The 17,352-nt window shown below is 38.7% G+C and overlaps 2 protein-coding genes across 2 annotated transcripts in view; both read right to left on the reverse strand.

Moving 5' to 3' along the window:
* LOC140136939 (BTB/POZ domain-containing protein 8-like) overlaps positions 1-15,866 on the reverse strand; it is a 37,672-nt gene extending 21,806 nt beyond the window's left edge. The window contains exons 1-4 of the mRNA XM_072158590.1: positions 15,810-15,866; positions 5,000-5,157; positions 3,348-3,557; positions 1,113-1,586 (exon numbers count right to left, since the gene is read on the reverse strand). Of these exons, the coding sequence (XP_072014691.1) occupies positions 1,113-1,586; positions 3,348-3,557; positions 5,000-5,121 (806 nt within the window). The 5' untranslated portion in view covers positions 5,122-5,157; positions 15,810-15,866. The remainder of the gene's footprint in view (positions 1-1,112; positions 1,587-3,347; positions 3,558-4,999; positions 5,158-15,809) is intronic.
* Positions 15,867-15,965: 99 nt separating this feature from the next.
* Positions 15,966-16,802, reverse strand: LOC140136966 (uncharacterized). Its single transcript, XM_072158629.1, has one exon. The coding sequence runs from the start codon at positions 16,800-16,802 to the stop codon at positions 15,966-15,968; it is 837 nt and encodes a 278-aa protein (XP_072014730.1).
* Positions 16,803-17,352: the final 550 nt, after the last annotated feature.

Genomic DNA, 17,352 nt, shown 5'->3' on the forward strand with positions numbered 1-17,352 from the left:
ATATAATCAAGATTTTGAATGCTTAGGCTTGTTCCAAGTCCTTGATTTTTGTGACTCCATTGTCAGAAAACATGCCAAAATGCATGTTTTTTCTTTTTCTTTTATCTCCAGTTAGGACTAAATGAATGATTTGGATTGAGTTAATTTCATTTGGCAGAATGTGATAATATTTTTTAAAATTCCAAACATTTAGTGCTGTATTTTTCTGGAATAGTACCCATAAATTAGAAAGTGATTGCTAAACAATTGGCTACATTCCATTTTCACCAGCAGGTAGATTACTACTTCCGTTGGTTTCAAGAAAACATATATGGCATACATGTATGTATAGAAGGCTGGAAGCATAGACTCATCCAAAGCATCACCTCAGATGATATCAAGGCTGGGTTAGTGTTAACATAACCCTAACCCTGGTATCAAGGCTGGGTTAGTGTTAACATAACCCTAACCCTGGTATCATCTCAGGTGATCTTTTGAGTGAGCATTTCCACATCTGCTTATATGCAGTGGAAACTTGTTATTAACACAAAACCTGTTTTAATACAAAATACCTGATAACACAAAATGTTGTTTGGAGTCCCAAACAATATACCTCAAATCTAAGGCCCTGGCCTAATAATGTTGCGTTACTGTGGTTCCACGGTATATTATATTGGCATGAAAATCTACATTTTTGAGTAGGGTGGGTTCAATTTTGATGTGCAGTATAATTTGTTCAATTTTTTTTTCAAATAATTGGGTGTCAATCATCAAATTCATATGGTCAGAGGCTTGGGCATGAATGTGTGTATATTTCTGCAAAAGTGAATAAAACTTTGGTAAAGTCATGACAAAATGTAATATAAAACCACTTCATGCACAGTGACGTAGCTAAGGGAACATGGGTAGGGCAACGCCAAATCCCCCAATTCAGTGGCCATTACATAGATTCTGCCCAAGCAATGAAAGTTAAAAATTTCAATATTAATAGTCACTGAAAGACCATTTAAAGACCAAGGTTCAAATTGATTGTATCCAAATTAGTGGTATTCGTGCACGCTTTGAGTGACACCATTCTGTATCCTTCCCCCCCGGGCATCACAACCCTTAACTATGCCACTCTGTATACTCACTTGTGTGCAAGGATCTTCTTATCTTCTACTTTGATCTTCACATCATGTCCACATCCCGATACCAACATTCCAAGAAGATCCCTGCCTAGAGGGCTTGCAGCATCTGGTAAACTATTCACATCTGGAAACAGTACTATTGAACTCTTTTCACTGTCTGTATCATTTGAAATGGCAAGACCCCCGTTCATATCACCATTCGGTAGATGTTCACAATCATCTAGACCGGGGTCGTTAAATTTGGGGTCTGTTTTCCTCCATCGCATGGATTCAGTCCGACTATCCTCCTCATCTTTCACATCTTTTGTGCTATCATCATTTTTAACAGGTGGATTTGTAGATGAATTAATAGACTGGCAACCTTCTGGATCATGAGCATCATCAGTGTTTCCTTCTTGATGTGAATGTGATTTGTTTGTGGAAACTGTTTTGATGTCACACCAGTGGGATTTTACATTGTCACTTGTGTACAGAAGTCTGCAACAAATTCAGAAAGTTGTTTAGATAATAAAAATAGGAAAAAAATATAATTATATATATTGTAGAACAAAAATTAAAGTACTACTACTTTTAAGTTTCATCACAGTAACCAAAGGAACTGCAGGATAAAAAGTTAGAAACAAACATTTTTAGTAAACTGCATATTAGTGAATAAATTGATCCCAATGTGACGGAAGCAACAGAATTGGCATCTACACTCATTGTAGTTATTAGGAAAAATATGTAACAAAATGTAGTGAACATTCAAAGTTGCTCAAATTTTGTTAACACCTATTCCAAATTATATACGGTACCTCATATATAGATTCCTCTCATCTGATTGGTTAAAAGTGGAGTCATTAAAATAGCTGTGCCCCATTTTTCTATCAAGATGACGTCATAAGCAACAGCTGTGCCCCAGGCATAGATTCAACTGTGCCCGCTAAATAATTGGATATTCGCAACCCCGAATACACAGATCGCTTGTATACATTGCGTACCCACTATATGGTCGGCGTTGATTACAGTTTTGTAAAAGAGACTAGCATAGCGGGTCACAGTTCGCGATGAATTTGACAGCTCTCCTTGCAGACAACGACCTTTGACCGCCGTAGTGAGTGCAGTGATTTGTTTACTATCTGTTACATGTCAAGGATTTATACCTGCCACATGTCACTGTTTAGACAAATTACTACGACCTGAAGACTCGGCAGTGTGTGATGTTAGAAACGGTAGGGTTTTAGATATGAAATCGGTAGATATTATCAGTCCAAATTCTGCACCCTTGCTCTTGCAATGCACTGTGCATTTTACTTCAATTACAGTTCAAAGTCAAGGCCTATGCAGCATCTTGTAGGCCTTGTCAGCTCAGGAAATCTTTTAACCAATCAAATGAGAAGAATCTATATTATTAGGTATATAAAACAAATATTGACTGCTTAATATTAGGGCACAGTTTAAAATTATAGGCCGAGGTGATGTCAAACCCATGACTATGCCCTCAGCTTCGCTTCGGGCATAGTCATGGGTTTGATATCACCTCGGGCCTATAATTTTAAACTGTGCCCCTCAAAGCAGTCAATATTTGTATAATATTACCCATATCAATAAAGATTCAGAAAAATATATAGTTTGACCAATCTACAACTTATCAGTCTAGACTTCAATACAAAGGTCAAAACTAAACATTTCCTAGTACACTTTCCTACACTCCTATTTACAAGTCATCTAGCTAGGTCAAACTATATTTCCATTCTGAATCCTTATGATCCAAATAATATTTTGGAATTGATTTTAACAAGCTTAAAGATGCCACATATTGTTAGATTTTGGGATTTTGCCGATAAATGCCACAGGTATTATTTCATTCTCAAGCATGACAATTCAATATGGTGGATTTACCATGTAGCATTAGGCATAAGGTATTCAGAGTACTGTAAAAGTCAATATTTTGGCGAGAAGATATTTTCGCTATTTTGAAGATTTTGGCAAGTGCGCGAGAATTAAATTTCGCGGTTTTGATATTGATACAATAGAAACCTAATACAAAAGGTTATTTTCAGCGAGTTTTTATTTTCGCGATTTTATGTCCACTCGCGAAATTCGCGAAAATAAAAACCTCGCAAAAATTTCTACTTTTACAGTATTTTAATCCATTCAATTCATTCATATCTATTTCATTTTCATTTAAAAAAAATGTTACAGATGAAATGTTTTTAACATGTCATTCCAGACATATTAACATATAACCATACATACTGTATCAGCTCTTTTGCATGGTCAGGCGATAACCCAAGTTTTCCCAAATCAAATTCTGGGTGTTCCTCCATTCCATTCTGTGGTCCACTTATTTGAGCAAATGATGCATAAAGATCAGGAAGTCTTGCATGGATCAATGGTAAATGGACGGCATACCTATCCACACCACATGTCAATGTCACATCAGAAAACTGGCCTTCCTTACACATGCTAGAAGAAACAAACACATGCCAATTCACAGCAATGTTAACACAAGGACAATTTCACAATTATTTTGTTGGTAACCTAACAGGTAAATAGTCTGAAGAGTCATTAGTGTGAAAACCCAATACAAGTATTATACGAGGGGGTATCCAAAAGTTTTTGACATCACACAGAAGTGAAAGAGCTATACCGATGAAATTTTGTCAGTGTAATCACTGGTCCTTAGGTACATTATGGTCCAAAATGGTCTCATAAGTATGTTTACTTTTATTTCTTCACAGGTGGTGAAAGATGGGAAGTAGGCGCATAACCTTTTCGTGATAAGATCCTCCACTTTCTTGAATTTTTTCACTGTGGCGCATCATCCGTAAGTGATGGACGCCCACTTCTTGGCTCATCTGTGAGGGACATGTGGCCAGTTTGGAAATTCCTTTTCAAAAAGCAATAGTGCCATATGATGGGCAATCATCACCGTGAGATTGCTTTAATTTCATCATAGATTTTCTGAGCATTGTAGGCCTAACCCTTCAAATGCAGGAACTTAATCATGATGCGTGCCTCAATTTTCACCATATTGCAGGTTATGCGCCTACTGCCCATCTAGTGCCACCTGTAAAGAAAGTAAACATACTTATGAGACCATTTTTGGACCATAATGTACATAAGGACAAGTGATTACACTGACAAAATTTCATCGATACAGCTCTTTCACTTCTGGGTGATGTCAAAAACTTTTGGATACCCCCTCGTACACTCTTGAAATAAGTTCATCAGGTTTGGTAATTTATATTTGTCAAAACCAATTCAAGAAACTTACTTTCTTGCTGACAGTTTCGTCAGTGAACCACTGACTTTTTCAAAGCTTGTTGTTGTGATGATGTGGGGGGGGGGTACTGAGTAACCATTACCATAGCATTGATGCAGTGTTCACATCACCCATGTTTTTGACCTGAAAAATGTGAAAACCTTAACTTCTCACTGGTGAACTGAATCAACTGATCTTTAATATGAACATTGGGGTACTAAGCAGAAGTGTCAGGAAGGGGGGCAAGTTTCCCCTGACTTGACATTTATACCAGGCAAAAATTACAAACAGTTCAGACTTTAGATAAATTATGTTTAAGATGTGATTATTTCAATCACAGAAACATTCAAAAGTTGGTATGAGTTGGTTTTGTAATTGTAAGGAACTCACAGAATCCACAGGAGTATCACCACTTTTAACCCTAAAAATGTCATTTTTGTAACATATAATGACATTGTGTGTAGTATAAAGAATATGGGAAGATAACATCTATTCATAGTGTTTTTGACAACAAATTCAAATTGGTGACATTTTTTACAACTTGGAATTACGGTTCATATGGGTATTTCAACAAACTATGACATGAAAATTATGAATGAAATGATTCTTGTTAATTTCTCATTGAATTACAACACTTTCTTACCTCAGCATGTCCGTGTGTAGTTGAGTGGCCAGTAGGATCTTTTGCAATTTTTCCTTTTCCTTTGTGGCTTTTTCTTTAAATGCCGTGCTCATAACTGGCCTTTTGGGATTTTTGGAAGCCATGATGTTGATTTGACAACAGATAAAATATTTCTGAAACTAAAAAAGATAAACAACAAAATCAATTTCAAACAAATGAAGTGGAAGCAACTTATAGCTTTTTATGGGTTCATGGCTTTTGTTTAAAAAAATTTCAGGGCTTAAAAAGTGAAGGAATCTGGACTGAGGGAATCTGGACTGAGGGACCCCCCTCAAAGAAAGCAAGATGAAAGTCGGACAATAAAGCTTGAAATGTACACTGATAGAATAGAAAGCTCAGTGACAATGGTTCAAATTGACTTGCATTCCTCAAGCACATAGTTGCACTGAGATGAATAGCTATAAATTCGGAAGTAAACAATGCCGAACACGATGGGTGTAGCGCCCGAAAAAGTTAGCAAAAATTAGCAAACTTTGCTCTGAAGATACAGATAGTCATCAAAATAAATTTTGGAAACATTAAACTTCACAAGCTACCTCCCACCATCTTCCATCATGGTAAGATCTACCCTTGTTTTTGCTCCTGCATGACAACCTCAGATGATTTTTTGACTCTTGATCTTCACTACCTTTTGTTTGTTGTGATACCACTGCCACCAGTTACCAAGCCTGACTGCCACGCCCACTCCAAAAATGGAGTCTTACCAAATTTCTTTGTCAGCTCTCCTGATTATGTTGAGCCTTTTGCAAGTATCAGTGACTGATCATAGTTCCTGTGCATTCCACCAACACCATAGTCAATCAATAAACATGGCGGTTCTCGAACCACGAGTCTTGCCTGCTTTCGCGACTGCCTGCTTTTGCGATTACTTTTGATAGAGGTAAATGAATTTGGCGGTTATCGGCTGGGCACGATTATCTGGCTGATGGTGACTGTACCCACCAAGTTTCATGCCCATGCAAGTTTTTACTAATTTGACCTCAGATGACCCCTCGTGACCCTGAAATGACCTTCCAAAAATTTGGCTCTAAATGTTGACTGTACCCACTAAGTTTCATGCAAGTGGTTATGAAACCAACTCGAATCCAAGACGCCACTAAAAACATCCTTGATCTTGTCCTCACCACCCACCCTAGCTTTGTTGCCAAGTGCAAGGTTATTGATGGCATAAGTGATCACACGGCTGTTTTATTCTCCATCAACTTTTCCTTTTCGGCAAAGCGGATGTACCCAGTATGATATCAGACATGGAAGACTTTCAACACTTATTCCTCGATGGGAATCCACTGTGTTGCTCCGTTCAGGCCAACTGGGACATGTTTACCTCTGAAATCATGACGCTCATGGATAAACACATTCCGTCCAAGTTGAGCAGTCCAAGCCATAAAAATCCATGGATTACTGCTGAGATAAGAAGGATGAGTAAAAAGAAGCAAAGAAAATACAACAAGGTGATAAAGACCAACATGCCTGAGGACTGGAAGGATTGCAAGGACTTCCAACACTAACAGGCCACCCAGAAGAATCAACGCCACAATTATTGGTCTTAAATCAGAATAGACTATTTCAGGACCCATCCGACAAGTCCAACAAAACTTTCTGGCGCTTCATAAAATCAAAGAAGCAAGATTCTATTAGCATCTCATCACTGAAAACCGGATCTAAGATCATATTTGACAGTGAAGGGAAGGCAAAGGTCTTTAACAAGCTGTTTCGGTCGGTGTTTACTGATAAAGACCTCAGCAACCTGCCAGACATGGGAGATTCAGATCATCCACCTGTTGCCCACATCACCATTTCTCCTGATGGCGTCTTGAAGCTCCTCCAGTCGTCAAAAACAAACAAAGCCACTGGACCTGATGCTCTACCTGCCCGTATACTGAAAGACCTTGCGGTGGAAATATCTCCTATATTGGCCGCCACATTCCAACAGTCCTTGGATACAGGTGTCACCCCATCTGACTGGAGACTAGCCAACATTTCTCCAATTTACAAGAAGGGAGATCGAACCACACCATCCACTATCGCCCCGTATCCATAACCTCTATCTGCAGCAAGCTTCTATAGCATATAGTTTTCAGCCATTCCAGATCATTATATGACCACAACAACATTCTATCAGATGCCCAACATGGCTTCAGACCTGGCCGATCATGCGAGTCCCAACTAATTATCACCACTCAGGACCTTGCAAGCTCCTTGAACAACTGTGAGCAGGTTGACGCTGTAGTACTCGACTTTTTTAAAGCATTTGACCGGGTCCCTCACCAACGACTGCTGCTGAAGCTCCACCACTACGGTGTTCGAGGTTCCTTACTTCTGTGGATGGAAAATGTTCTTACATGACGGTCCCAGCGAGTTGTAGTGGATGGTAAGTCATCTGAATGGGTCCCTGTGACCTCTGGAGTCCCACAAGCCACCATCCTGGGCCCACTGCTCTTCATTTCTTTCATCAATGACCTACCAGAAGGGATTTAACATCTAAGCTACGTCTTTTCGCAGCGATTGTCTGGTGTATAGAACAATCTCGAATACAGATGACGCTGCTGCCCTTCAAGAGGACTTGACCCTGCTCCACTAATGGTCTACACATTCGCTAATGAAGTTCAACACCGATAAGTGTCACACCCTAAGATTCACCCCCCGTCGTAACATCATCAGCGCTGATTACCATCTAGGAGGAAGTACACTATCTGCAGTCACGGATTACCCGTATTTAGGTTAACTCTGTCCACCAACCTGTCCTGGAAGTCCCACATCAACGGCATTACTACTCAGGCCAACAGGATGCTACAATTAAAGAAATTAATGTTGGCACTCTGGCACACTAAATGTAAATCGCCACCCCTCTCCACCAGTTCAATGTTGATGAAAGCACTTTTTTCCATTGGGCTCTCTAGTCTCCCCAACATTGATTGAGGGGGAATGGGGGAGGGAAGGGGAAAGGAGAAGGTTTGTACCAAGGATGATCTCCTGGATGGGGCAGCTTTAATTAGCATGAGGCCGCATTGATATGTAAATAGCGTATTGTTATTTAAATTTGTGCCCAGACGTATTGAGGGCGACAGTCATGTTATCCAGACGGAGAATCAGATGATGGTGGATGCGATATCGCTATTTTTGACGTCGCCATTGGATTAACACATAATCATGAAATCTTCACAAACAATTCTAAATTTGTTATGTGGTGTCAAAGCAAAATTATCTTACTCTAAAACCGTTGGGGTTCTGCAAAGTACCCCACTGCAAGTATGTTAATTGTCCATTTATAATCGCTAACCGTGCATTGTGAATGGGGCTGTCAGCCCTGTATCTTAGCCAGCCTCGTACGTCCGTGTTGCGTGTCCTATGCCGCCTGCGGAGAATGGCTGCATATGCCGGGCATGTCAATTTGCTGAGTGAAGGCTGATAATCACCTTTCTGTATAGGTAATAAGCTAGTATATTTCGTGTACCAGTTGGTTATAACAAAAATTAGTATCATATTAAATATATTAAATGTATAAACTTTGAAAGTTTTGAAATTTACATGAATTTGAAGAGCATAGCTTGAAATGTAGCTAAGTCAGGTGATGTGAAATTCTGCTGCGTGACTCCCTCTGCGTGGTAGAATTATATTCATAAAACATTGAATTTAACAGATATTTTTGGTAGCCAACCACGATTTATCAGCATTTAAAATATATGTCAATTAACAAAAATAAATAATAAAGAGTACAAATGGCAATTAACTAGTAAACAAGCCTGAAATCTTAAAATGTTGCCACGTGATTTCCCGAACACATGATATGTCCACATGTACCACTATTCATATTTACCGTAAATATTTGGAGTATGCTTGCACATCATGCACATACACTGTGCATTTCTTTACTTCCGTATAAAATCAATAATTCATGCTGGGAGCCAAGTAACATTGTCTGCTCAGTGCAAATTGGTATTTTATTTTCCTTGAGAGCATAATAGAAATACATAAAGGCGAATAAGGCGCCATGATGGAAGGTCAGGTCGGGTATCAAAGGTTATTATAACTTAAATACTACTTGTATTTCCCACCTTGCCTCTGTCACATATTTCCTTCATATTATTGACAGCAAGTCCTAATTTTGACTTTGCTATTGCAAAATGTCATTTCATATCAAATTAGTAGACTTTCTTTGAAAAAACATATCACTGGTGCCTGATGGGAATACCCGTCCGCCATTTCATTAAACTGGATCGTTTTAGTTACTGTTTTGTGCCCAGATGTATTGAGGCGCGCTATGCTCTCATTGAACAGGCAAAGTTCGCAAAACTAACAACGTTGTTATTTGCCAAACTCAATTAACATGATCCAAGGGGTCGAACATGAATTATTCATAACGAGCTATAACAGATCGATAACTGGCCTCACTTTCTAGCTAGTAAACCAGCTGAATTTTTCATAGATTTTGCGTTGCTAATAGAACAACCGTGAATTTAGTGTCACCCCCTTGGTTTGTACTTCTCATCCAACATAGTTATACTAATTTCACTGAATTATCAGAGCGCCAATGAAGAGTTACAACATATTGTCAAGGTGTGCCAACTATTAAATTTGTTGATTGTAGGTCTTATCCAGCGGAACCTAAGAGGCAGCTCCCAGAAGCTAAAAAAACAAGCTTACGTCTCCCTAATACGCCCTCACTTGGAGTATTGCTGCAATGTTTGGAATCCTCACATCAAGAAAGAAACCACCTCAATTGAAAACATCCAGCGTTGTGCAGCGAGATTTGTATTGAGCCACTACCAGCAAAGGGACAGTGTAACATCAATGATCAGCAACCTGAAATGGGACTCCCTTGAGAGAAGACAAATCTCCAGTCTACTTCTGATGTACAGGATTCAAAACCAGCAGATTGCCATCAACGCACAGCATTACCCAACCCCAATGCCACCTAGCAGATCCTACCACCCAGGAAGATACCAGATTATTCCAGCTCGCATCCTTCTCTACAAGAACTCCTACTTTCCTAGGACAGTCATCTGGTGGAACGCCCTCCCAGTGGATGTGATAGCCTCACCTACCTTTGAGGCTTTCAAGGGAGCTGCTACATCTGGCCCGTAATTGGTGGTCCATGTTTTTACTTGCACTCTGTAAATATGCACCAACACGTCTGGCACTGCAAATGCGCATCCATTGGCATCACATCCAGACTTATGGAATAAGGGTTTTAGAGCATTTTGAAGGTGGTAGGTATGTGGGAATTCTCATAACTGGTGCAGATATCATGTTTTGGAATGTAAACAACTTTGACAGCTTGTCCACCTTATATCCTACTTTGGTGTTTTGCTGGGCAAGTCATACTGACTTGCCCACACTAAGGGAGCGATCGTTATTTATGGCAGGGGGGGGGGAATGGGTAAATTTAGGGGGGAACACAAAATTTTTTTGTGGTCTTGAGGGGGGGAACCTGAAATTTTTAGTTGAACCAGGAGGGGGGATTGTTAAATTTTAAATGGAGAAAATTGGGGAAACAAGGGGAACGCGAAGATTTTGAGCGGACGCGAGGGGGGAACGCGAAATTTTTTGTCGATATTTTTGCCAAAACACCCATTCCCCCCCCTGCCGTAAATAACGATCGGTCCCTAATAATGATCGGCTGTGTTTACTTCTGAACTACCATTGCTTTTTACACGGTGTCATGCTTCAGTGAATCCAACTAGATTTTGAATGCAATGGTCTCTAGCCTAGAATGTGAAGCTATTGATGAGCAAATTGTTCTTGGCTAGACTTCTCGAGCAACTGCTACTCTATCTATCATCATTGCTGATGTCTATGATTGAATTAGCCCTAGAACTACGGCCATAGTATCCGTTTTTACTTCCACTAGGGCCAGAGGCACTTACATTGAAAAATTTGTTGGGCATGCTTGAACAATCCAGTACAAAACATGAAAGCATTTCAATGCTTGATCAAACCAATACAAATGTGTGTCAGGTCACTAATTAACATGATAAAACTCACTTGAGAACACACAATCGCCGGTCATTTCTAAAGATGCATTCATACTCAATCGCTTTTGCAGAAACCAGAATCGCATGCATGCATGATCAGTGTACTAAATCGCCGTCGTATTTGCCTGCTGAGCATGTGCATGATTTGCTGTTTTTCAAAAGCGACACGTTGGCCTATATTGACACCCTCTGTCGGTCAACGTTCTCTAGAATTGCACACATAACTTGTGCAGTTATTTACGACAATGATTCAGTCTGATGATGAGTAACCCATGGGTATATAAGCACAGCTTTACACAATGACTAATTTACATAGGCACAAAAGACCATGTTCATGTTAGTCCCAGTAACTGAGAATGTGACATTTACATTGGGTATTATCTGGTACCAGCTCATTTAAACGTCCAAATGATTATGCCTGTGTTCGATCTTCCTAGTTACTAGTGTTCATGTACTGTTACTCGGCCAAACATGGCACAGTAGGTCCCGGATGTTCGATACACGTTCCCATCTCCTCAACGTTATACCATATACCTTTCCAACAAGGAAAGAGATACGAAAAGCGAACGTCTAGATTGAATCAACATTGAGGGTTCATACCACTAAATCCGCCTGTGAAGCGGTTTCCGGCAAAAGTTTATCACCCATATAGTCCCAACTTTGCATAAAAATTGTGCAAAATCGGTGCAATACTAACAATTTTAGTGTTGAAAATCGTGTTTTGCTAGAACTTGTGAATGTGATCTCTACTAATTTGAACAGAAAACGCGAAAATTTGATATTTACGAAGATGAGCACAAACGTGGTTAGCAGTCGGACGTAAGGGTGTCTATGTTTAAACGTTTCATGTGTAACCGCCCGTTAAATGCACTATCCGTTTAGAAAAATCGCTAACCGTTTAAACGTAAAACAATTAAAAAAATCATTTAAAAAAAAAAATTTTTATTAAGTTTTTCAATACGGAGAAATAAAGTTTAATCTATGTGGTAAATTAAATATGAGCAAGGTTTTTAAGTCAAGCCAACACATACATAAATGACAGCCAGTGAAAAAATTTCACTGACCATCCAGGATTTGAACCTGGTACCCTCGGACCACCGGACCGATGCCCTACCAACTGAGCTAATAAGTCAGATGGAGAAGAGCAGTGATGTTATTATCTATAGGCCTTCAGTTCAATACCCGCCCTCTATCATCTTCTCATCCAAGAAGCTTTAAGAAAGAGGTTTGGAAATCCTTCCGAAATTATATTCGAGACGGAGAAATAAAGTTTAATCTATGTGGTAAATTAAATATGAGCAAGGTTTTTAAGTCAAGCCAACACATACATAAATGACAGCCAGTGAAAAAATTTCACTGACCATCCAGGATTTGAACCCGGGACCCTCGGACCACCGGATTTCCAAACCTCTTTCTTAAAGCTTCTTGAATTGTTATTTTTATTGCTAACCTCTCACATAACTTTGGAAATTTAAAACAAAATTCTAAAATTCTAAAAAATACCAAAAAAATACATTAGAGTGAAAAAGCTTTTTTCTTCTGAAGAATTACTTTCTTACATGCAACAGTTTATTTCTTGCAGGTTGGAAATTTGATAAATAGGCCATCATATACAAAATGCATGCATGGACCTATTTATCAAATTTCTAACCTGCAAGAAGAAAGCTGTTGCATGCAAGAGAAAAAATTCTTACCCAGAAAAAAAAGCTTGTGCACTTAAAGGGGCATTTCGTGATCCACAGCCTCATCCCCCCACTTTTCTCAAAAAAAGTTGAGATTTTTATATCGCTGGAAACCTCTGGCTACATAATGTTTATGTACAAGATATTTCTTGCAGATTAATTCGTTTAGCAAAGATATCGTGAAATTTGAATTTCGTTCTGGTGCACCAGAACGAAATTACAACGCATTGTCTATGGAGCAGTGTAATACACATAATCATGCATAACTCGCGAACGCAAAATCGGAATCAACTGAAATTTTGGGAATAGGTTTTTTCGTGGATATCTAATGAAAAATGACATAAATAGAGGATGCTAGGATCACGATTCCACGAAATACTCCTTTAAATGTATTTTTTTTTTTTTTTTGAATTTTAGATTTTTTTTTAATTTCCAAAATTATGTGAAAGGGTTCTCCTTCCTATAATTAGCCATAAAAAAAGCCATTTTGATGAGATGAGGCTAAATAAAGTAATTGAAACTTTAAAATATTATATTAGGCCCTTCACAATTAATTCTTAGTTTCCTGTTTCATGGTTAAAAACCAGGGATGAGGCGACTTTTAATTATTAATTATTAATTATCTTTTATTTTCTTTATTCTAAAATAAGTGGTCGCAACCTACATCAAGCCATTTTGACAAGGAGCATGCATTTAATTATTTTACTACTATGTTTGATTTTATACATAAGTAATGGTACAATTAGGTTCTATGTTTATTCATCATTTATAGATGATATGATCAAAGTCAGAAAGTAGCAAATGGTAGTCATTAAAAGTTATTTTTAAAAGAGAAAATCCAAAATATAAATAAAATAATTAAATATTTTGCAATTCTCTACTTTGGACGCGGGCGGGAAACAGGAAACTAAGAATCAATTGTAATTGGCCTTAATGCATTTACTAAACATGCTAGTACATGTCCGATTTTGGGGTTCCCTTTTGGGGGTTGGGCATATTAACAATTTTAGTGTTGAAAATCGTGTTTTACTACTAATACTAGAACTTGTGAATGTGATCTCTACTAATTTGAAAAGAAAACGCAAAAATTTGAGTGATGTTTACGATAATGAGCGCATGAACACACAAGGTCTAAACGCGGTTAGCACTCGGACGTAAACATGGGAAAATCGGGCCTTTTTATATAGCGCTAATTTTCTCAAAAAGTAGACGGAAAATGTTGTGTCATTTTCAGATATGTTATGCAGAATTTTGTTCTGATTAAGAAGATATCAAATATATATTTCAAAGTGAGAAGTAACTCGACTTATGGCCTAAAACGTGACCCCTATTTAAGCTATTTAGTGTTACTAGCGGGATACCCGCGCTTCGCGCGGGTCCCCGCTAGATAAGTAAATGGGAGCGTTCACTATAACAGGAAGAATTACTGAACAGGTAGAATCATTGAAAAGGTACATTTTATTTATATAAACCTGTCTCTTCTTACATTTTTGCTGAACCATGAAATGGTATCAGCCTATAAGTGTGAATGTTATAGCTTACTTACTAGCTTACTTACTAGCTTACTGACTAACCATTTGGTCTGAAATGGACATATCTCTAAATGCCACGAAGGTATGACCCCATGAGTGGTGTCATATGAAAGAGGAAAACATAAAGAATATAATAAAAATATTTCCAAACGTCGGAGTTCATCCAGGGGTCACAGGGGTCAAAAAAGGTCATTTTAACTGAAAATGCTCCGATTGAGCTTAAATTTAAATGCAATGATCGTTGTGACATTCTAAACATGTTCCAAACATTTAAAAATTTATTTAAGGTCATTAAGGGGTCATAAAGGGGTCAAAGGTCGTGGTTCTCAAAATGCTCCAATTGAGCTGAAATTTAAATGCAATGATCCTTATGACATTCTAAACATTTAAAAATATTTTAAGATTCATTTAAGGTCATTAAGGGGTCATAAAGGGGTCAAAGGTCAAGTTTTCCGAAATGCTACGATTGAGCTCAAATTTGAATGCAATGATCCTTGTGACATTCTAAACATTTTGAAAATATTTTGAAATTCATTTAAGTTCATTAAGGGGCAATAAAGGGGTCAAAGGTCAAGTTTACAAAATGCTTCAATTGACCTGAAATTTAAATGCAATGATCCTTATGACATTCTTAACATGTTTTAAATATTTTAAAATTCATTTAAGGTCATTAAGGGGGTCATACACAGATCAAAAGTCAAGTTTCCAAAATGCCAGCTTCTCACAATATACTGCCAAAGCTACATGGTTCAGCTATGGTGCGGTTATCGCTCTAGTTTTAGTTTCTTCTGCTTAGCTTGTCATGCTTGTGATTTTCCGTTTCAATGTTATTTATTTATTTAACCCCGTTCCCATCTGTTCTCATTATTTTAGCTTCTTTTTTTCTTATATTTCCTGATTAGTTTCTTTCCTTCTTTGTTTCGTTCCCGTTTCATTTAGTCACTTTAACCCGTTGGCCTATAATTACTTGTACCTTTTTTGTCCTCATTTTAATTTAATTTTTTTCTTTATAGTACCGCTTCATGTTGTTTATATAACTTTTTCCCGTATTTATTACGTCCTCTCATACTCATAGCGTGTCTGCGGACGTGTTCACCCATTATCATAATCCCGAAACCCGTCCATGTACCTTTTTGTCCTTTATTTTTCCTTCCTTCTTTCCGTATTATCATGTCCACTGGTCTCTGGCTGGCAAGTCGCGTGGCTCTGCGCCGTTTACGCGAGCATTGGTGTAGTCGCATTACGCATACGCGGCGCCGACAAGCGCTGCCGACCAGCTGCATGACGCGAAGGCTGGTAACTGATTTTCATAACAAAAACCCTGTTTTTACCCCTATTTTCACTGTTTTTGCAGCCAATTCTTGACCGTTTTCAACTAAATTTTCGCATTACCGTCTCAGTATAGGCATCGATGTCCCGTATGAATTTGGCGACATTTGGATCGAAACTGACGGAGCCTTTATATACATGCAAGATACATAGATACAACATTCCCCTATTTATATAGTAAGATGTACCCTTGAAAGAAGATCAAGCTGCCGAATTCGACAACTCGCATTGTTTACATCCGTATTTTTTTTACCGTAACACACAACCGATTCAGTGCCAGTTCAACAGCTAGATCATTGTAGATCCTGACAATTTTCTTCTTCTTCTTCTTCTTTGACGTTATACTCCGCAACGCTCCAAGAGTTGGAACCACACGCAGAGGAATAGGTTGTGCGCAAATAAGATGAAATTAGTTGCTTAAGTTCCTTTCCTGCTTGTAGTGCGTTGACAGTGCTTCTTTTAGAGTTTCTGTGTTTACTATGTTGATGAGGTTTTCAGGTAGTGTGTTCCATTCCGCTATTGACCGCGGAAAAAATGTGTTTTTGTAGCAATCTTTCTTGGTTTGATATCTTTGAAATGCTTTACTGTTGTGGTGACGGGTGGGGCGTGTAACTGGCCGCAAGAACTTTTGCGCCGGTATGGCAACCTGACCATTCTGGATCTTGTGTAACATGGCCATCCTTGAGATCTTTCTTCTGGTTTGAAGTGGCTCCCATTCAAGACGCTCAATCATGTCTGTGACGCTACTTCGTCGACCATAGTCCCTGCACACAAAGCGGGCAGCCTTTCGCTGAACACTTTCCACTTTCTTTATGTCTTCTTTGGTGTAGGGGTCCCACACTGTTGCTGAAAATTCTAAGTGTGGTCTGATGAGAGTTTTGTAGGCTGTAGATTTGAGCTTGGTTGGACAGGGATGCAAGTTTCTACGCACCATACCTAGGACTTGTTTGGCCTTTGAGGTAACATGGGCAATGTGATTCCCCCACTTGAGATCATTTGATAAGTGAACCCCTAAATATGTATGTGACTTGACTTCAGCTAATGTTGAGTGGCCTAATTTGTATGTAATTGTTTCTGGTTTCCGTGCCTGAGTGAAATTTACAGCAAAACATTTGTCCACATTGAAACACATCTGCCATGTATTCTGCCATGTAAACAGTGTGTCTAAATCATGTTGTAAAATTGTAGAGTCCTCAGCACTTTCAATTTTCCTATACACCACGCAGTCATCTGCGAATAAGCGCATTTCGGACTTGATATTTGTTGGTAGGTCATTCAAATAAAGTAAGAAAAGTAGAGGTCCCATGACAGTCCCCTGTGGGACGCCTGAGCGGACGTGAGTCCAATTTGAATGCTCACCATTTACTACAACTCTTTGTTTGCGTTGCGTCAAAAAATGTTTAATCCAGGTGTGAGTGCTACCTGTAATACCATAATTTTGTATTTTGTAAAGTAATCTGTTGTGTGGGACGGTGTCGAACGCCTTCGCAAAGTCCATGATAATCATGTGCAAAGGCGTCCGACTGTCCAGTGCTTTTCCAATGTCATGTGTTGTTAGTATCAACTGTGTTTCACATGAGTGTGAAACACAGTTTTGAGTTTTACCACCAGATGGAAGAATGAGACACTTATGAAAGATTTAATAATCACATAGTCAACTATTAGTGATTCTGCAACTTATGTGTGATGATGACTCATGATAAAGTTAATGATGTCACAGATTCCACGGTGGAGCTGCTATAGTTGCCGTTGCCGACTCATCGCTTTTACGCCCACACAGCGCCCAATTTCGAGAT

The sequence above is a fragment of the Amphiura filiformis genome, chromosome 17 (assembly GCF_039555335.1).
Source record: "Amphiura filiformis chromosome 17, Afil_fr2py, whole genome shotgun sequence".
NCBI classification, from domain to species: domain Eukaryota; kingdom Metazoa; phylum Echinodermata; class Ophiuroidea; order Amphilepidida; family Amphiuridae; genus Amphiura; species Amphiura filiformis.